Source organism: Ascaphus truei, chromosome 2 (assembly GCF_040206685.1).
Source record: "Ascaphus truei isolate aAscTru1 chromosome 2, aAscTru1.hap1, whole genome shotgun sequence".
Taxonomy (NCBI): Eukaryota; Metazoa; Chordata; class Amphibia; order Anura; family Ascaphidae; genus Ascaphus; species Ascaphus truei.
This window is the reverse complement of record NC_134484.1, coordinates 231,177,908-231,200,051: the sequence shown is the minus strand read 5'-3', so window position 1 is coordinate 231,200,051 and position 22,144 is coordinate 231,177,908. Positions and strand designations below refer to the sequence as shown.

General features: G+C 42.4%; 1 protein-coding gene across 2 annotated transcripts in view; it reads left to right on the top strand.

Annotated features, from left to right (window-relative positions):
- The window catches only part of EPB41L4B (erythrocyte membrane protein band 4.1 like 4B), a 472,815-nt gene that overhangs the window by 394,682 nt on the left and 55,989 nt on the right, over positions 1-22,144 (top strand). Inside the window, exons 20-22 of one of the 2 annotated variants that reach the window (XR_012799153.1) lie at positions 12,444-12,551; positions 16,682-16,825; positions 17,672-17,749. Coding sequence is in view for 1 of the 2 variants with exons in the window: in XM_075585948.1 (XP_075442063.1) it covers positions 12,444-12,551; positions 16,682-16,808; positions 17,672-17,749 (313 nt within the window). In the remaining variant the exon portion in view is untranslated. The remainder of the gene's footprint in view (positions 1-12,443; positions 12,552-16,681; positions 16,826-17,671; positions 17,750-22,144) is intronic. The other variant, XM_075585948.1, reaches the window with a different exon arrangement.

The following is a 22,144-nucleotide window of genomic DNA, read 5'->3' as shown; positions in this document are numbered from 1 at the left end:
GCGCACCCGGCTAGCGGGGGTCACCATTATGAATGCACGCACATGCGCAGTGATCGCGCATGCGCAGATGAAGCTCGGGAGTTGCGGCGGCCATTGGAGAGTCGCGCATGCGCAGTGGGATTGCGCACACGCGGCCCCAATTGAGTACTAGCCTCCACGGGACTACAATTCCCATGAGGCTTAGGGCCAACCACACCAGGTGCTCCAGAACAGCCAATAAGGGCCAAGGATTCTCGGCAAGAGCAGATAGATACATTTCCCGGGCTCTGCATATGAGAGTTGGAGCAGGGAGCGGGGTAAGTGAGGGTGCATGGGAGCAGTAGCCCCTTGCACTAGGCCAGTTAACCCCCATAGGCCCCAGATAACTGATACCATTGCCCCAGTTTGTGGTTGCTTCAGGGACAGGCCCTATGTGAGTAGTTCTGCCCATTTAGCTATTTGGGTTAAGTTAAGGAAGCACTCAGTGGCGCTCAGCCTGATTCCTGGGTCTGGGCTCAGACCCATCAGTTATATAGAGACTATCTTCTCGGAGGCCACGCCAAGCAGTGACTGGGGCCTACCGTCTGCAGACGGATCCCCGTCAAGGTAAAGACGATGCGGAGCTGTGGTGATATTATCCACGCTGGAATTCACCCCACGCGTAGGAGGACGTCTCGTCGGATCAGGCGGATCCACTTCAGTTGTATAGCGCACCCGTGGGCTGGAGCCCCGGGCAGGTATCTATAAGTAGTGCACCAACACGTCAAGGGATAGCGCTATCTCCAACACATGTGGGTGGGTTTGGACATAAGGTTCTTTGGGGAATACCTATGTTGATGTGTGCACCCGGTGCACTTCCATGTGTGTGTTTATATACATCCTGCTCTGTGGTACAGGTACCGAAGTTACTAGGAAGGATATAAAAGCGTGTGGAGACAGGAGGGGGGAGGGGGGGGAGGAGGAAGGGAAACAAACAGAGAGCAGGAAAAGAAAAGGAAAGGAAAAGAAAGAAGAAGAAAAAGACAGAGCGGAGGATAATAGTAATGTCAAATTAACATACTGTACATTCTGTAGTTAAGAGGACAATTATAAATTCGCATAAGCTTTCCCCAGAGTAAACTCATCTATATGATTTATAGAAAACATCGCAGATCCCAATCCACATTTAGTCCGTTGGGCTGTAGCGTATTTAATGTATGAATCCAATGCGCCTCTCGTTGATGTAAGAGCTTGGTTCTATCACCTCCCCGAGGGGGTATGGCTATATGTTCAATTGCGCAACATTGGAAATTTTCTACAGTACCCAACGGACAGTTGTTAAAGTGTATTGGGACCGGATGTGTCATGTCTTTGTTTTCAATTAACCTTAAATGTTCTAAAATGCGGACTTTTAAGGCTCTACTTGTTAGCCCCACATATTGTTTTTTACATCCGCATTGTAACAAGTAAACAACAAAGTTCGTCTGACATGACATAAACGTTCTTATATGGAATTTACGTGTTTCCTCTTTGTTAGAAAAATGCACAGTTTTCATCATTTTAGGGCATATCTTACAATGTCCACATTTAAATGATCCGATCAATTTCGGAAAAAAAGACAGTTTATTTTTGTTATTGTTTGATGTTTTCAACATACTGGGTGATAAACATACTGGGTGAGGGGGAGACGCTGATGTAGCCCTGGTGTGTGTTGAATAAAGTTTATTGAAGAGACATCCGGGAGCCTTTTTTCAGACATGCGCAGTTGCGCCGAATCTCCACCATTTTCCTGATTCACATTGACGGTGGCACGCAGGAGCAGGCGAGGAGAGTGGGTCCCAAACCGGAGGAGCAGGTGATGTAGCATTGTTATCCCCCTGCACCGGTTGATTCTGTGGCCCTGCATAGCTCCCTCGTATCACTCCAGTGTCTGATACTTCCAGACCTGTGTTATTACACTGAAGCGCACGGCAGACTCCCTGGCACTTGCGGCACAGAATTACAAAGCTAAAGGTTCACTTCAGGTTACATTAGTCTCCACTAATTCTTAACTTCTACACTATGGCAAGGTTAGTACAAGTTCTACTAAGTCCTTCTTGGAGTGGCCTGACCTCTAGACCAAGGGCCCCGTCTTGGTTGCTCCGGGGCTCTCCCTTGATTCAAGCTCCCGCGGCACCTCCAGACCTAATGCGGCCAGAAATACTGGACCTTCCTCTGGCTTTCTGAGAGTTGCCTGTTTCCCATTGTGTGATGCCTGCAGGCGAAATGGAAAGCCCCATCGATATCTAATGTCTTTGCTCCGTAGGAAACTCGTGATCTCTCTTAGATTACGTCTCTTGGCCAGAGTTGCAAGCGCAATGTCCGTGAATATCTGTAGCCCTGAGTCTTCAAAAAGGACTTTGTCTTGGTTCCTGGTCCTGTTAATAATTTCTTCTTTGGTTGAGAAGTAGTGAAGCCTTGTTACGATGTCTCTGGGGCTTCTGTTTTCATACTCCCATGGTTGGAAGATTCTGTGGGCCCTGTCTAGCTCCAGTTTAGCAGTTGTAGCTTCTGGTAATATGCTTTGGAAAAGTCTGTGAAGGTAAGGCTTAATATCTTCCATAGAAACAGACTCCGGGACATTTCGGAGCCTGACATTGTTCCTCCTTGATCTATTTTCAGATTCTTCTTGTGCATCCTGGAGACGGGTTACCTGGTCCTTTAGTTGAGCTAATTCCATATCAACCTCAGTCTGTCTCTTGGTCGAGACCTCCATCGCTTCTTCTAGGCCTGTGGTGCGCTCCTCAACCGCCGCGATTTCAGATTGAAGACCTTTCAGTGCGCTGTGCAGTTCTTCATAGAACGTATGCTTGATCTCCTTGACCCAAGCTTTCAGATCATTCCTGATGCTCGTCCCCTGGTCTGAGTCTGATTCAGATTCTTCTCTGTCCTGCGATTGGGAGTGCTTATCTTTGTTTGTTGGTTTAGGTGTATCGCTCTTTTGTCTGAAGAACAGGGAGGCGTCCGCCTTCGGTGCCTTTCTCGATGGGGCCATATCTCGAGTACGCCTGACCAGGGAACAAAAAATAAACTGTCCCAATTTTCTCCTGTTAAAATTATAATTTTTTTTCCCTTTTTTTATTTTGGTGCAGCGCTTTAGCTGGTGGTCTCTTTAATGTGTCCTGCTCTTAAGGCTTCTATTTTGTCAAGGCCACATTTGCACCCCCTCACACATGCGTCCCATTGTTACATGAATTTAACTGAATGTTCTTAGGTGTGCGGGAGCTTGGGGAGCGTGGCAGCGTGACTCCTCAGTCCTGCATTATTAGCTGCTCAGAGATTCATGGCAGCCATTTTGTATTCAGTTTTTTCTTATGTAGATCTACTTTTTAGGACCTTTGAGCAAGGTTAGAATTGTTCAGTTATGTGGGCTCCCAAGCACCAGTAATAGTGGTATCTGTGTAATAGCAGTGTATAGTGTTGCTGTAGTTGCTGTGTAGAGAGAGGGGGGATAGAGGCACCCCCCAAAGCCTTGTTTTTCAATGCTGTCTGGTTAGTTATGTTGAGGAAGTGGGTGGGGGGGGATTGCAACCCAGGGCTCCAGCTGGATTGTACTGCTGGTATAAGAGAGAGATCAGCACTTGGGCACTTGGTATATTTTTTATGCTGGGGCAGAGTTAGTGGCTGTGGGGCTCTTCTCTCCTCTGTCTCGCTGCCCCCCTTCTCCTCCCCTCCTTACCCCACCTCCGTTGCTCCGTTATGCCTGCGGTACGTCTCCTGATCCGTCCTCCTGCGTTGCGGGTTTTGAGCCCATTCAGCTTTGCTGTGTGAGTGGGCCCACCCCCTCCTCTGGGTCTCTGCCGGGGGTCCCGGTGCGGGCGTCGGGGCTCAGGTCAGTGCACAACTGATCCGGCGGCCATCTTGGCACTTATGCGAGGCGTGTGAGCGGAGTGTACCCGCTGCTCCTGGGGGCTTCTCCGTCGCAGGGGGAGCCCGAATCCGCTGGCGGAATCCGGGGTCCGTGTTCGGGATTGCTTCCTGGCGTCAGGGGCCCTCCGGGGGTCGGTCCTTTCGGCGTGAGCGGTGTGTTTTTGCCCTTAATCGCTGCCGCTCAGCTCTGTGTCTTGGCCACGCCCCCGCAAATAACTTTTAATGACAAACCAAATGGGGTATTTTTGATTTTGGATTTTGGAACTGACTTCCTCAACAGCTGTTTATACTGTAGATCAAAACAAACTTCTTTACGCTTTCCTTCCCCCAGCTCGCACACACATTTAAGTTTTTTTTTGTTTTGATACTCTATCACCTAGTGGAGCACCACTGATAATATTTCATTTATGCTGAAGCGGGAGCACCTTGTATAGTATACTGTAGATCAGTAAGAAACTCAATGTAATGATTAATTTTAACGAGTACAAACCGGGAGTAGATAAATGCTTTTTGTATTACATTTTTGTTTAAAGCTGAATTATTTATTGTAGCTTGGATATAAATGTATTTGTCTTAATGTTCCACCCTGCAGTGTTTTTCCTGCAAATCATTTAGAACTCGCCCCAGTTATATCAGTGGTAAAAGCTTATTAATTATGCATTCAAGGTAATTTCAAACCACACAAATAAATTAAACCTGGAATAAATTTTTCCATCAAATTATTTTCAGATGATATATCCTTTATTCTTGTAGTATTAAGGGCAAATTCAAAATATTCATGGCAAAAAAGAATCTTGAGGCTGATTATTAATACATTAGACACATTTCCAATTTTGAAGACAACTGTGAACAATGCATGTAATGTATCAAGCTGGAGAACAAACCACAGAGTTCCTGTCCATACAGTATGTATGACAAAAACACAATTCTTGTGTGGTATTTAACTGATGTATATATTAAATATAATGCAGTAGTGTATTCATTGAATGATGCCCATGAAGAAGTTCACTCACATCTAACATTGATAGTTAAAAGTGATTGCACTGCAGTCTGGATGACCACTATCACTGTGTAATCTGCAAATGCAATGAAAGCAGGCACACACGTGTCACAATATAATGATGCATTTATTGGTATCAACATTTTGGTCCTACCTTGGATCCTTCTCAATAAATGTCTTTATCAAGGTTCAAGGTTGAAGCAAAACATCAATAACGATAAATAAATATTAGTTGTCTTGACAAAAGTCAAAAGCAGCACCAACATGTTAATATCAGTAAGTATACTTTAGTTACATTATGCATGCCAGTTCTATTTAATTTTGTAGATTATTCTCCTACTAATGCATTTCTAATTGTGTACAGTCCATATATTTGTAATATGACTTACTATTACCATATAACAAGAGACAGGGGGTGCCCAATGCTGCATCCAATTGACAAAACATATAAAGTAACTTTGTGGTGGGCGTGGGAGTTTGAGCTTGCTGGGTATCTGTGTTACTATTACCATACATTGCTGTCTACAAAGTTAACAGGATGTACATACATTAACTTCCTACTATTACTTGCCCTTTATACACAATTATTTTGTTTGGCATCTTTATTTTTCAATGTGCATTGATCAGGCCAAATGCATTGTCAAAATAACAACTTGACCTTGAATAGGGTGACCAGATGTCCCGGTTTAGCAGCAGAGAGCAGAGAATGCAAGGAGGAGAGCAGAGGCCGGGTCTGAGCTGCAGAGGGTGGGGGCGGGGTTATCTTAAGCGGAGCCCCAGCAGTGGGACCCAGAAGTGAGGTGTCTGCTGTCAGGGCTCAAGTTGGCTCTCCCCCCCCCCCACTCATGTTCCACAGTGAAAGGTAGGTCCAGAATGTGGACACACACCAGAGAAAGAGAGACAGCATGGGGGGGGGGGGAGACGAGAGACACAGCATGGGGGAGAGAGAGACACACAGGGAATGGGGGAGAGAAAGAGAGACAGCATGGGGGGAGAGAAAGAGCGAGACAGAAAGGGGGGGGGAGAAGAGAGAGAGAGAGAGCGCATGGGGGGAGAGAGAGAGCATGGGGGGGTGGGAGAGAGAGAGCATGGGGGAGAGAGAGACGCAGCATGGAGGGAGAGAGAGACGCAGCATGGAGGGAGAGAGACACAGCATGGAGGGAGAGAGAGACGCAGCATGGGGGGAGAGAGAGACGCAGCATGGGGGGACAGAGAGACGCAGCATGGGGGGAGAGAGAGACGCAGCATGGGGGGAGAGAGAGACGCAGCATGGGGGGAGAGAGAGAGACGCAGCATGTGGGGAGAGAGAGAGACGCAGCATGGGGGGAGAGAGAGACGCAGCATGTGGGGACAGAGAGACGCAGCATGGGGGGACAGAGAGACGCAGCATGGGGGGAGAGAGAGACGCAGCATGGGGGGAGAGAGAGACGCAGCATGGGGGGAGAGAGAGAGACACAGCATGTGGGGAGAGAGACGCAGCATGGGGGGAGAGAGAGACGCAGCATGGGGGGGAGGAGGCGAGAGACACAGCATGGGGGAGAGAGAGACACACAGAGAATGGGGGAGAGAAAGAGAGACAGCATGGGGGGAGTGAAAGAGAGACAGCATGGGGGAGAGAAAGAGAGAGACAGCAAGGGGGGAGAGAGAGAGAATGGGGGGTGGGAGAGAGAGAGCATGGGGGAGAGAGAGAGAGAGAGAGAGACAGCATGGAGGGAGAGAGAGACACAGCATGGGGGGAGAGAGAGACACAGCATGGGGGGAGAGAGAGAGACGCAGCATGGGGGGAGAGAGAGAGACGCAGCATGGGGGGAGAGAGAGAGACGCAGCATGGGGGGAGAGAGAGAGACGCAGCATGGGGGGAGAGAGAGAGACGCAGCATGGGGGGAGAGAGAGAGACGCAGCATGGGGGGAGATAGAGAGAGAGAGAGAGCGGGGGGGGGGGGAGAGAAAGAGAGAGAGCAGGGGGGAGAGAGAGACAGCATGGGAGGAATGGGGGGCAAAGATAGACACACACAAAGAATGGGGGGGAAAGATAGAGACACACAGAGAATGGGGGGAGAGAGACACACACACAGAGAATGGGGGAGAGAGACAGCATGGGGCGATAGAGAGAGAGAGACACACACAGAGAATGGGGGAGAGAGACAGCATGGGGCGATAGAGACACAGAGAATGGAGAGAGAGATGGAGGGATGGGGGGAGAGAGAGAAAATGGGATGTGTGAGAGGGGGGGCAGAGAGACATAAAGGAGAAGGGGCGCAGTGGGTGATGTCATTTGTTTTATAAATATTTTTTTTAATGTGTCCCGGTTTTTAAATTTTTTAAATCTGGTCACCCTACCTTTAGAGGCACTCCATATTAATTTTCTTCTTATGGAGTATACTTTACAAGACCGTCTTCTATACTAAAGTGTATAAATTGCCCAGTGAGCATCCTACATGTGATAACAGGGAGCATCAAGCAGGTAGGGAGAAGGACACATTCTCTCCAGAGCACAATCCCTCATCCAGAGCTTCAGCAAATTTAAGCACATTGTTAATTATTAAGGACTGCCACCTAATTTGTGAGGGTGTTTATGGAATGGGCATAACCGACTTTAACAATGCTGATTCTTTTATTGAAAAAAATTGAATATGCTCTCATGACAGCCAGAACTATCTAGTAAACACCAATAAACCAGTGCAGTGAAGTCTTAGAAGTTATATTTTTGGCTGACACAAATAGCTCTTACAAATAATAGATGTGATGTGTAACACAAAGTGCATGCTTGCTGCTGTACGGATGCTTGTACAGACTTTCTGAAATTGTGTCTTAGCATCAGTGAATCAAAACACATTCTGTCAAATTAGGATTCTTTATCATTTTGTGCATTAGAGAGTAGTGTATGTAATTGAAGAGTAATTACATGACAGACGTGCTATAGCAAAATTATGGTATAATTCTAAGGCTAAATGCCTGTGATTGTCGGGGTGGCTGTAGGCCTCAATTACTTTAAATACCCTTGTACTTTTCATCTCCCTCAATGTGCCACTTCAGTGTTCTTAACCCTCCCCTCCTTCCTTTTGTACAATCTCTACCCTAGGATGGGCCCTCTTTCAAACCTAACCTATACGTACTGTACGCCAAGGCTAAAGTCTATTCCCATTGTCTCATCTCTTTTCAGTCTAACATAGATCGCACACACAACCACAATTAACCACAATTAACCACAATTGGGGGCCATCATTGTATTGCCTAATCTGATGTATGTATGTATGTATGGTATGTCTTTATTTATATAGCGCCATTACGGTACATAGCGCTTCACAGCAGTAAAACACGTGACAATCCTATAAATAACAACAAATACAAATAACAGATCATGGGAATAAGTGCTTCAGACATAAAAGTAACATTTAGGAAAAGGAGTCCCTGCTCTGAAGAGTTTACAATCTAATTGGTAAGTAGGAAGAACGTACAGAGACAATAGGGGGGCTTTCTGGTAAGTGAGTCTGCAATGGGCCAAGCTTTATGTATCAGGTGTATAGTATTAGCCACGGAGTTACTCATACAGATGAAGCCACAAGTATCCGAACACTTGCCGTGGATAATCTGGGGCAATCTCCCAGTAATGCTGCAACATTTCTGTGACATTTCTGCAGACAGACTAATGATTACACAGCGGGGGTCCCTGCCAGTCCCATTCATCTTGAATGTTCCCCTGTACCTGGGAAGGAACTACCAATGCTGCTATTACCTGTCTGGCAACCAGGGGGCCTGAGCCTCCGCCACTATGAGCCTGATGTGATTCTGGTTCATCTCAAAACTCACAATTACACCTCGCCTCATTGAATGAGTACCAAAAGGTTGTGGACATTTGTCAGTGGGCCACCAGCTGAAAATAAGTCCCTCGCTGATTTTGTATTCCATCTGGAAAGGGATCCCAACATTGTGAGATAGGCCCCTTACAGGAACAATAACAATAACACACTGTAGTATATAATCACAACCTTTACTGAACACGATATAACAGTACCCTGCACCACACCGTATGGTAGGCCCAACCCAATACCACCAATGAGTGTCCCTAATGTACATAGGGTGCTTAGCACCAATACCCTGATACCCGGTTCCCCCAATGTGGGGACCCACCCAAAAGTGTAGGAGATAGCCTATCCCGTGATGTGTTCGTGCACTTAGTTGGGTACCTGCCCGAGTTCCAGCACCTGGTAATGCCGATGAACAAAGGGATTCGTCTGATCCAATGTTGTTGCGATGACATCCGCATCCGCATGGGGTGAATTCCGGCGTGGATAATATCACCAGAGTCTCTTGTAACTGAGATGGTCTGTTCCCTGACCACAGGCCGCAGTCACCGCGTGGCATCTCACCGGTGCTGTACCTGACTATAAGCAGCTACTGGGGAAAAGGTCCCTAACTATGGGCTTTCCCTGCAGCAGCTACAACCTACTGTGAGTCGGGCCTAAGGGGGTAGATCTGGCCTAGTCCAGGGAAGCACTGCTCCCTGGATACTACCTGCTCTGTTGAGGTCCCTCTTACGACTGGCTTGGTTCCCCTGAGTGCATCAAATGTATCCATCTGTTGCAGGGGAATTCCGGGAGCCCTATTGGCTGCTGTGGGCCATGTGTCCCTACTCCCAGAGGTTCATGGGAGTTATAGTTTGCCTGCGGAGCTTTGGGTGTAATGGTCGCCGCTATATGGCCTCCTGTTCATGCGTGGGGTGTAGCAAGATGGCCGCTGTGCTACTGAGGGCACTGCACATGCACCAACTATAATGCGCAGCATATGCATGACATCTGTGCTGCCACGTGCCCTACACCTCCCCAGCACTCTATATAGCCTTCCCCCCTCGCACAGCCCGGAGGTAAGAGTGGGACCTGGCTACACATGTACTGTATGTTAAAAACTTAGCATCTATAACCCTATGGGTTATGTAGAGTATGAGACGATCTGGACTGCAAAAATGAGCAGTATAAATCTTCTGCTATGGGAGACTTTGATACACATCACCCGTTGTCTTTACATCGATTATGATTTTATACTAGTGTGAAGTGGGGTTAACGCCTTCTACACACAATTCATTGAGTCCTTTTTCACATTAAATATTTTAAAACAATGAAATAACAGTGAGTTAAGTTCATCAATTCATTGAAAATTGAATGAGCTTAACCACAGTTTTCTTTTGGACAGTCTAAACCAAATAATTTCATTTTGTCTTTCTAAAGTCACACAGATGTACTGTAGCTGACTTGATTTGTCCCTCCTGTGTGATATATGTTTGGATACAGTATATTGTGACATTCTATGTCATCTGTCCATTCAATTTAAGGGAGATGTAGTGATATTCTGAGATATACTATGATATGTTGTATTATCACTAGGAACAATGTTACGTGCTACATCTGTATTAAACAATACTGTACATGCAGTTTGTTTAAAACTGTTACGATTGTGCTCGCCACAAACCGGGACCGGGCCGCGGGGCTGAGGTGGGTTATATAATCACAGACCTTAGTCCGCCCAGACTGATCCGGAGTGCGCAGTTCATAGTCGTACATAGCAGGATCAGGATTGGGAAGGCAGCATCGTCATTCAAGCAGGAGTTCGGCAACAGGTAGACAGGAGTTCCCCGCTTCAGCTTAGGAGCGTGAGCGACCTCTGCGCGAGGAGCGGCTTCGGCCCATGACGCCGGTCTCAGCAGGGGGAGACAGCAGGCTGGCTGAAGTACACCGCGGGGCAGCGTCAGGGAAAAACCAACGCTTCAGCACAGAAGTCCAAAGCAGGCCTCTGCGTGGAGGGTAGCAACAGGCCACAGGAACACAGGCCTCTGCGTGGAACTAGCAGCAGGCCTTAGGTAACACCGGAACACAGACCTCTGCGTGGTGAATAGCAGCAGGTCTCCGGATACTCAGGAACTAGAGATGAGAACTAGAAACGTTAGTAAACAAACGAAGACAAGCCAGAAGGCTTGTGGCAAAACACAGTAACATCCAGAGAAGGACTATGCTCGGCACTGACTCGGTGCCAAAGCCCAGCATATAAAGGGTGGAGATCTAATCACACGGAGGTGTGTGAGCATTCCTCCAATGACAAGTACAGTAGATACATATTGAGATACATATTGAGCGGTGTACTTGGCTTTAATGTCTTAAAGTTTTGGATAGTAGAAGAAAATATATTGCAGCAAAGTTATTTCCTTTTGCATGAATAATTCTGCTGCCAATTTTCACAACAAACATTTGAAATGCATATGGTATCTATTACCTCATAGCTGAAATGTCTGTCGCTCTTTCCTTGGTAATTTTATAGTGGCAATTATTTTACTATAGTTGATCCACATAAATCACAAACCCTAGAAATGACAGGAAAGGGGTAAGCATTGGTGTTATCATGACGTATAAGTTGTATAGATCCAGGGTATAGCGAGACTGCAACAACAACATATTTTTAAAACGAATTATTATTTCATAAACACTGTACCCGATATGAATGCATGCTACAGGATTATGATTTACATTTTGTGTTTTCCCTATAGTAATTATACGATTTTTAATAAAAATATTTATATTTTTTCTTAGTTGTGGTTACCAACTTCTTGTATTGTATTGTATTGTATGTCTTTATTTATATAGCGCCAAATGTGTACTCAGTGCTTCACAAAGAATACAGTACAGGGAATTATAATTATACAATAAGTGCAGCAAAATCAGACAATAGGAAAGGAAATCCCTGCCCCGAAGAACTTACAATCTAAGAGGTTTAATATGAAACTTACAGAGACAGCAGGTGAGGGAGTAAGTGCTGTATATGGCAGTGCTTGGTCACAATGGGTGGTAGGAGTGACTGAGTGTGGGACATTAGCCATGAGGGCAGGCTATTGGGATGCTTGATTTGTGGGGTAAAATTTAAGGAAGGTCAGTGTTAAATGAAAAGGTTAACACCATTTACAGGGAAAGAGGTGGCAGGGAGGCATGAGTGAGATCAGGTGTATATGTCTGGCTTCAGGCTTAGGGAAGATCCCCAGCAGCAGGAAGGAGTAGGCAGAGGGTGTGAATAGAGGATTTGTGTGGGTGTTTTTTGTGAGGGGTAAAGAAGTTGTTGGGAGAGAGGTGTATAAATAATGGTGCAGTGGGTAGTGGGAATATTGTAGAGAACAGAAATGCTCACAAAGGAGTGAGGAAATGGTAAACAGAAAAAGAAATAGGGAGGGCATAGTGAGATGCAGGAGGAGAGAGTTCCAAGGTACTGGAGGATAAAAGTGTACAAATAAATCACAGATGTTAAAAGTTAATGTCTCACAGTGGCAAAGTTCAGATCTTCCTCCAATCTTCACCTCCAAATACAACTCCAAAATTAACTCTTGTAGACACTTTTGATGTACACTTATGATGTGACGCTTTTGATGTTACACAACCTTGGATAATATCTTGTAATGTGGGTATACCACATTTTAGCTTTCTACCAGTTTTTGGCTCTAATAATTAAGAATTGGGATGGTTTGATACTAGTGCATTTTGCTAATTTAATGGTTGATATTTAATATTGATATTTATTATATTTTCATTTACTTCTTTAGAAGTCCAGCTTCAGTTCGAACTGAGAGTACACAATCTGCTGGATCCTGCTCAAGCAAGCAAGAAAGCAGACCTCCACGGTTAAAGAGGTTGATAAGACAATACAGCTTGTGAGTGCTTTGCATATACTAGGGGTATTATAAGAAAAAATGATGAGGAGCGCAGAGGCCTCAGTATTATTATTTAAAAATGAAAATATATATATATGTTTGTTCTCAAATACTCCATGTTCTCAACATCTTACGTCCTTGATGAAGGTTGGATATGAAACTTTTGAATATGTAACTCAATATATTATATTTTTGGATCCACATTATTAAGTTGTGTGCTCTGGATTCTTTTTTTTTTTTGCACTCAACAGCTCATAAGACAGTGACTTCCAGTAATTCTACCAGATTTGTTTGTGCTGTCAGATACCTTTTATTCCAGATCCAACTACTGTATCGCAAATGGGCTATATATTTTAGCATGCAAACTCCTGTTATAAAATCTTCAAAGTGTTATTTACTTCTTTATTATCATTTAGTTTAAAAAAACACTGTCCTGGGGCCAAATGTTAAAGATTCTTTAATAAACACTTGCCAAACGTCGTATTGGCAGGAAAACAGCATGACATTAGGCAGAAGTGGAGTCCCTTTTAATGTTTGTATTACCACTAGAAGAGAAGCAGCCAATGATTCATTTTGCTAATGCTGTCATGTGGAAGAATAGACCAAAGTTGTAAAATTCATTCAGCAAGGGTTCCGAATCTTTTTGTACTGGATCCTTCCCAAAAAAAGAATTTATTTTGCCTTTGGGACCAACATTCTATATTTTGTGCACAAACCAAGGTGATTAATGTAAGTATTCCACATAGTGGAATATATGAATTGTATTATTGATGCCCAGAAAACTACAATTCTGTATGTCACTCTCATAAATCCTCTTCTCTCTATTTGTCACAACTTGTCTTGGTACTCATGCTCAGGTGAAACCCACCCTCCTGCCCCCCCCCCCCCCCCCTCCCAATGTATACATATATACACATACACAGATACACACAGCAAAATATTATTGTGGATGTTTAAATCACAATTTCTTGCAAATAGAAATAAAATGTGTACTATGCTATGAAGGTATGAATCTACAATGCAATGTGGAATATTTTAGGTTTTCATATATGTATTTTTTTGCTTACATCAAAAGCAAGGCTTCGATCCACAACTACTAACATCAATGTGGCAACCATCCACAAGGGTACCTACAAACGCAGTCACAAATAATATGTAACATTCTCTAACTATGTATAGTAATTCATATCACAAGTGATCTTTGCAGATAATGGCTTATATGTAGTATGCAGTGCTGTGCCAAAAGATCCCTTCCTGCACTGGAAGACACCTTGTGGCACACACACAATTGCACAGGAAGATAATTATGAATATAACAGTTACACAGTGCTCACATCTTTACTCCCACTTTCCTCTATGCTCCAGTAAGTCTCTGAAGCTTTTCAATGTTTCTTTTGGCCTATATCTTAAACTATGTGGTGAATTGTACCTCATAAGAACCCTGATGCATCTAAATAAAGTTTGACTTGCCAATTCAGTTCAAGACATAGCGGATATTCTCCATTTTGGCTTCAGACGATGATCTACTGTTGTTCTCATAAAAAGACCATGATTTTCTCTCCTCCTTGAAATAACAGTAACATTTAGGTACAAGAAGTGAAATTTTATGAATTAGACATTAAACAGGTTGAGATGTGGGAACTTTTAGTCAAAGTTCGAATCTGCTGTAAAAATTGCGTTTTTGCTCATGAACACACTATTGCAAATTCGTCCCAAAAAGTTTGGTTTTGCCTATCTTTAAAAAAAGCCTGCATAAGAGAGAGAGAGAGACAGAGACTCTTCTTTAATCAAATCCCAAGTATACTTTCCCAAATACACCTTTTATACAACACGTGGAGAGACACCTGTTCACAAAAAGGAGCACGCCTGAGATACCTGACATATATTCTAATTTAAATAATCTGCATATACTTTGCATACTAAAATTAGCATATATCCCAGGTATCTCGTATGCATGCTCTCTTTCTCTCCCCCATGTAGTAAAATACATTTTTCAGATTTGCAACAATTTAAAAAAATAAATAAAAGACAGCCCCAATGCTACATCAAACATGACAAATAATATAGTTAAATATTTACCTGTTTTTTCTCTCACAAGTAAGAGTCGCTTTGGCTGAAGCATTTTAAGCATGGAAACCATGTCAAAGTGTTCCCTCTTTTTAGCAAGTCCTAACACTTTCAGAGAGAGAAAGAGAACATCCACAGAGATGGAGGACAAAGTCTTAATAGCTTGGTCATTTATAGCTGCATCTCAAGGCTTGCTATTTAAAGGGGGACAGAGCGAGCTTGGAAACAGGGGGAGGGGAAACAGACCTCCAAATCATATAGTTAAATGCTTATCTGTTTTTATCTTATAAGTAAGGGTCACTTGGTTAAATTCTTTTGCCTTTTGCCTTTATAAAAAGGCAGAATTGCATGCTATTTTTCTAACTCTTCGACAAACTTTCATGGATTTGTGAAGAAATGTAAAACTTTGTTCAAAAATTTGCGGCCCAACTTTAACAAGTTCACCCATCTCCAGTTACTGGAATATTTATAGAAGAACTAAAACAAATATTTTTGCATTATTTGTTTAACTTTAATATTTAATTTGTTACCAGATGCTTTGGGATGTTTTACAACTTTTGTGAGGCCTTTTCTTCTAATGCAGGGGAGCGCAAACTTTTTGTGCTGCGCCCCCCTGTCTCTCTGCCCCCGGCTCTCGCGCCCCCCTGCCTTCCTTCAGCCGCGTCAGATGACGCTGCGTGGGCGTGTGACGTCAGGTCACATGGTGCCGCGGCGTCGCCATGGCGACGCAACACAGGCGGCTGAATCCCGGTAAGTAAACAGTTGCAGGGGCCTCATGCGATCCCCCGGCATTTAATTTAAATGCCTGGGGGAAGAGCGCGGGGCCTCTGCAACTGCCCGCGCCCCCCCAGTACAATCTCCCGCCCCCCCCTGGGGGTCGCGCCCCCCACTTTGCGCACCGCTGTTCTAATGCACTTTTTTGTTGTTGTTTTTTTTTTAGAAGTAATTATGATGCCATCATTAGTCAAACAGTTAAAGGTCGAGTAAAAAGGGTATCTGATAATACATTTTAGGGCAGATTGAATGAAAAATTGATTATTTTTTCAATGTGCACAGTTTAGTCAAATTTTCACTTTAATAATGAATCCATCTGTCTAAGCAAGTATGCTCCAATAAAATGTATTATTATTAATATTATTGCCAGCAACATGGGGCTGCCTCTTTAGTTTTAGTTTAGTTCTACTTTCTAGAAGTACTAGGAATATGAAATGACAGGGAGACATCGGCTTGATGTAAAACGCTAACATTGTTAAGTCATGGAAGGTTCTGTCTCATCAAACTTATTCAACAGATGACAGAAGCCCAATGCTACATCCAACATGACGCAAATACACAGTAAAATACTTATATATTCTCTTGAAGAAGGGTCATTTAGCTCAATAGCACTCCTTTTTGACACTTATATACATATATATTTTGCGGGGGCTCAGGGGTTACCAAAAAGAGCTTGCTGAGGTTCTGTGTTTTGTTAACCTATTCTCAGCTGTTTCAGCTGTTGGAGGTTAGTGGCTCCTCCTTCCCAGGTTTTAAGCCCGCCCCTCCCCACTTCCCAAGTTAGTAGGTCCGTTCATTCTACTGGATATAGATCCAATGTTGGTCTTTCTCCTTCCTAATAGAGGTAAATGAGAATTTTAATCCTAATAGAGGTATATTAGTATTTTATCTGGTAGTGTTAGGACTTGTCGTGGCTCGCAAGCTTACAATTCTTTGGCCAAAGGGTTAAACTAAATGACCCTTCTTTAGAGAATTTATAAGTATTTTACTGTGTATTTTTGTCATGTTGGATGTAACATTGGGCTTCTCTGTCGTCTGTTGTATACATATGCCATGCTCAATAGCACTCCTTTTTGACACTTATATACATATATATTTTGTGGGGTCTCAGGGGTTCCCAAAAAGAGCTTGCTGGGGTTTTGTGTTTTGTTAATCAAACATATTATCCTGATGAATATTACATAATTTAGTATATTTCCTTCCTCGTTCCAACGCATTTTTCCAGTGAAAAGTTCCTCGATGTACTGGGTATAAACTCTAACCATTACAACATGTTTTTTTTTTTCAAGTAATCACAGTGATGAAGATGACCTTCCCCCAGCATTGGCCGCAGTGGCTGCTGAATCTGATGCTGAACATAGAGCTGCTCTAATGCAAGCTTTAAATGGACATTCCCAGCCATCATCTATTGAGAAGGTACAAGACATGAAAAGGTCAACAAATATGTTATATTTAGTTACATGAGTAATTCTTATACAATTGTGTTAGTTTCCACGATAAGTATGTAACTAATCAGCAGAGTCAAAGTATGATTAGATTAAGTGATGCTGCCCTATACAGTGTATACTGTATATATGTTTAACAGTTCTGCGTTTCTATAGGACACAGAAATCTTTTTTATAATATTTCTGTACTGTAAATCTTGTCAAGAATGTAGCTACTTTAATATCACACTGCTATAAAATACCATGAACAGTGCTGATAGGAAAGTACTTAACATATTAATTCATACAAATTAGATGTATATATTTTTCTTTTGGAATCCAGTGTTTTGCTAAGTATAATAGGGGCTATGTATCAATACACTTTTGGAGCAAATGGATATATTTTCATGCTGTGCCCATGTTTTTCACCATATGCGTCATCTTGTGATTTGATGAGTATCAAAGAAAACAAGTAAGAAATCTGTATCACAAAACCACAGAGTTTAAGGTGTCGTAAAGTCTGTATAACAATCTGCACAGATGTTCTTTTTTTACATTTGATGCAACTGTGCTCCAAAAAAATAGTACAATGCACACATTTTCTTTGCTCCGAAATAGCCCCAACATTACTTATTATTGATTGGACCTATACTCTGTTAGACCAACTAAAATCAGTTGATCATATTATTTTGCTATAAGAAAATAAAAAATAAGACTACACATTAAGTTGTTAAATTGGTGCACCAAAGACATTGACTAGTGGAGAATACATCAAAGCAATAATTGGTGTATTACAGTGTATGAATGACTAAGAAAATTGTTTTAATAGTTGTTCATCGACACATTTCTTTACAGAGTCCCACCAAAGGAAGAAGTCCTTTTACCTTGGAGCCAGGTGACCTTCTGATGGATTTCACAGAAGCCACACCTATGGTAAATATGATAACTTAAAGTGCTATACAGATGAAGAAGGCTTTACTTCATTTGCCTGAGCTTTAATGGGCTAACACCACTCCTTTTGTCACATGATCAATTGAAGTGATTGGAGCCGCAAACGCATTATGCATTTCTCGAAATCACACGATAGCGGGTAAAATATTGTCTGCTACATCTTTGGGTGACCGTGGTTTTTGAACAACCATAAAATGTGTGCATCAAATGTAATACATTGTTTTATGCATTTAACAAAAGACGGACAATGTTGTTAACATGTTAAGCATTGTCCTTTAAATAATACAGAAAATAATATATAGCATTTTATAAGACATTTCCAGGTCATGAGATTATCCTCAGAATTAGGAGCACAGTGTCTTCAACACAAAGCATAAGACATGTAGGCAGAATTCTTCTTTAATTGTCATCTGTGCACATTTGGAATGCTAAAATGTTTCTTGTACACCTAATAAATTATCAACTTACCATAGGTGAGAAATAATAACTTCTTGATGTGCTATTCACAGTTACATAAGAGCTGAATGAATACGCATCTGTTCGAAGAAAATGTGTATGGTTATAAAATCAGACGCAATAAGAGATGCTTCCGAGGAGAAGATATTGGTCAGTCATAGTTTGGTTAGTTGTTGCGTATGGAATATGGGATCTGTTTTGCCAATCTCGTACTTATCCTTTCGCTTTGTTAATCGCATCTAATTTCTACAGGGATATTTTATTTTATTTGGTATTACTGTAAGCAGTTGTTACTGTACCAAGCTGCGGAATATGCTGGCGCTTTACAAATAAACGATAATAATACTATTTATATTGACTGTGGAGGCATGTATTTATTCCCTTTGCCTTCATGACTACAGTGCTTATTTCTTTTTCACCGATTTCAGACGGGCCTTGAGGTTAACATAGTTACCTATATAGAAGCCACTACATAAATTGCAAAGCAGATTTCTGCAACCCTCTTCCTGCAGGTCACTGCAGTTTACTTAATGTCACTGACACCCTTACCTTATGCTATAGAAAAGCAGCTTTACATTCTTTATTGATTAGGGCAAATGTACTTTTTGTACAAAATTCTTCAAATAATGTTGAATTCACTCCTTATTTTCGGATAGGAAGCGCATGGAATATGTTGTAAATCAGTCCTACCTGACCTGAGGAAGATAATAGAGATCTTGAAAGCTTGTCTCATAATATCCATTGTTAGTCCAAATAAAAAAACAGTATTACCTAATACTGTACTCGCTATTTTCATAATATTTGCAACAGATTAATTTTTCTGCTTTCGGAAAATTCTAAAACTCTACTAAGGGTTCATGTAGGGAAATATAAGCTTTTTAGAAGCAAAGGCTTCTTGTGTGTTTAATAATCACAAAGCTCATAAAGTAATAAAACACATTCAAAAACTACAACGAGTACTTTGAACCTCCTACAGTATATGTAACACACCATACATATATACTGATATATATGGCTATGCGTATGGAAGATACTTATCTGTCCTACCGACAGCACAGTGCTGATGACACTAACACGAGTATCTAGTGCAAACTCCTGTGGACAGAGGAAAATAAGAGGGCGCTATGACCCAGTGGAACTGTAATGTCACACAACTGCTCTGTGGGACTACAAAAGCAGGGAGAGATGAATGCTGAATCAGGCCCACCAGGAGAGAGAGCAGAGAGGAACAGCTCCCAAGTCCACAGTAAAGAGAGCCATGATTGCAGAGATCACTCAAAGGAGACTGCAAGGATGAACAGATGCAAGTACTATCCCTGAGCGAGGGGATCATTGTACTTATGATTGTGGAGTCATGAGCATCCAGGACAAGCAGCTGAGAGATCCCTCTTACAATCCACCGGTATCCTTTATCACATCAATCCACCCCTCTTGATACCAAATCCAGCTTGATTTCCTTAAAACGAGTAATACCAGAGTGACTGCTAAATATACATACAGCCAATAAAGAATATCACTTGTGAGCACATTCACATGTCTTAGACAGGTCAGCAACCCTGCCTTTCAACCATTATCACCTAGCATACAGTGCTTCCACTGCAGCAAGGGAATAAAGCACTGTATGCTAGGTGATAATGGTTTAAAGGCAGGGTTGCTGACCTGTCTAAGACATGTGAATGTGCTCACAAGTGATTGGCTATATATACGGTGGATGTTTTTTGTCACCTTTTTGCACCCACCATAATTTAAAATATGTATGGTATACATACATACATACATACATACATACATACATACATACAGTGTACAATGGGTGCTATAGAAATAGTAAGGATCCCACAACCAGCATGATATGCCTCTAGTGTGTATATGAAGCAAAGTCAAATGTACTGGATACACATGGTTGATTGTAAGATGTAAAGCTCCTAGTAGAATTAAATAGCAACAGAGATAGAGATAACATGTAATATACAAAGACACACACACCAAAAAAATCTACAGGAACAGACAGTGGTGAAGCAAAAGTAAGAACTTTAAATATCCCCCAAAAAGGGTCAATGCTAAATGTCTAATAAGCAAATAAAGTACAAGTGTCCACAGATCAGATAAGAGTTGATAGTTCTCTAGCATGTAAATCCTAGTGGTTAAGTTGATGCTGCTTCTATGAAAAAGTCCTCTACTTCCTGGTTAGTGTAAACGATTCTATAGTAGAGAAGTGCAAACAAAAGAACACACATTATGTAGACTAAAAGGAATACAATTTATTATTTATTAGATGTCATGTAAAAATCACATACAATATTAAAAAAAATACTAAAAATAGAGTAGAACTGAATCACCGCACTCTGCAGGTAGTACTAGCGTGACTCTGTCCTGTATTCGTACCGGTCCCCGCCCGGGACAAACTTAATTCCAACGTGTTTCACACCCCCAGGTTGCTTAGTAAGGGAACATTTATACTTCTCTACTATAGAATTGTTTACACACACTACTATATATACACACACATACACACAATCACAGGCTTATCTCCACAAGAGGATTCTTCATGAGCTCCAACACTGTGCCAGCACCAACAGTGGTCAGTTGATTAATTTTCAGGCCCATAATATAATACTGACTTTCTGGGACACATGCACTGTGAATTTGTGGGGTACTGTATTATTGAGTTCTGCTATTCTAAATGTATGGGGCCCCTTGTATACATAGGTAACCACATTTAACCCAGTGCTTATAAAGTATGTATTAATGATAAGAGGAAGCTCTGTTTTGTTTTTTCCTAAACCTCATACTGTACTGTATGTGTATTTTCTCTACCAGGGGGCATGCACATACTTTACACACATAACAAGGGAGGTGAACTCAGGCCTCGCTCCCTTTAGTCTGTATACAGTATCAGTTCCGGGGAATATATATATATATACACACACACACACACGTGAAAAAGAAAGTACACCCTCTTTGAATTCCATGGTTTTACATATCAGGACATAATAACAATCATCTGTTCCTTAGCACGTCTTAAAATTAGATAAATGCAACCTCAGATGAACCACAACACATGGCATATTACACCGTGTCATGATTTATTTAACAAAAATAAAGCCAAAATGGAGAAGCCATGTGTGAAAAACTAAGTACACCTTATAATTCAATAGCTTGTAGAACCACCTTTAGAAGCAATAACTTGAAGTAATCATTTTCTGTATGACCTTATCAGTCTCTCACATCGTTGTGGAGGAATTTTGGCCCACTCTTCTTTACAACATTGCTTCAGTTCATTGAGATTTGCTGGCATTTGTTTATGCACAGCTATCTTAAGGTCCAGCCACAGCATTTCAATCGGGTTGAGGTCTGGACTTTGACTGGGCCATTGCAACACCTTGATTCTTTTCTTTTTCAGCCATTCTGTTGTAGATTTGCTGGTGTGCTTGAAATCAGTGTCCTGTTGCATGACCCAATTTCGGCAAAGTTTAGCTGTCGGACAGATGGCCTCACATTTGACTCTAGAATACTTTGGTATACAGAGGAGTTCATGGTCGACTGCAAGGTTCCCATGTCCTGTGGCTGCAAAAACAAGCCCAAATCATCACCCCTCCACCACTGTGCTTGACAGTTGGTATGAGGTGTTTGTGCTGATATGCTGTGTTTGGTTCCGCCAAACGTGGCGCTGTACATTATGGCCAAACATCTCCACTTTGGTCTCGTCTGTCCAAAGGACATTGTTCCAGAAGCCTTGTGGTTTGTTCAGATGCAACTTGGCAAACCTAAGCTGCGTTGCCATGTTCTTTTTAGAGAGAAGAGGCTTTCTCCTGGCATCCCTTCCAAATAAACCATACTTGTTCAATGTTTTTCTAATTGTACTGTCATGAACTTTAACATTTAACATGCTAACTGAGGCCTGTAGAGTCTGAGATGTAA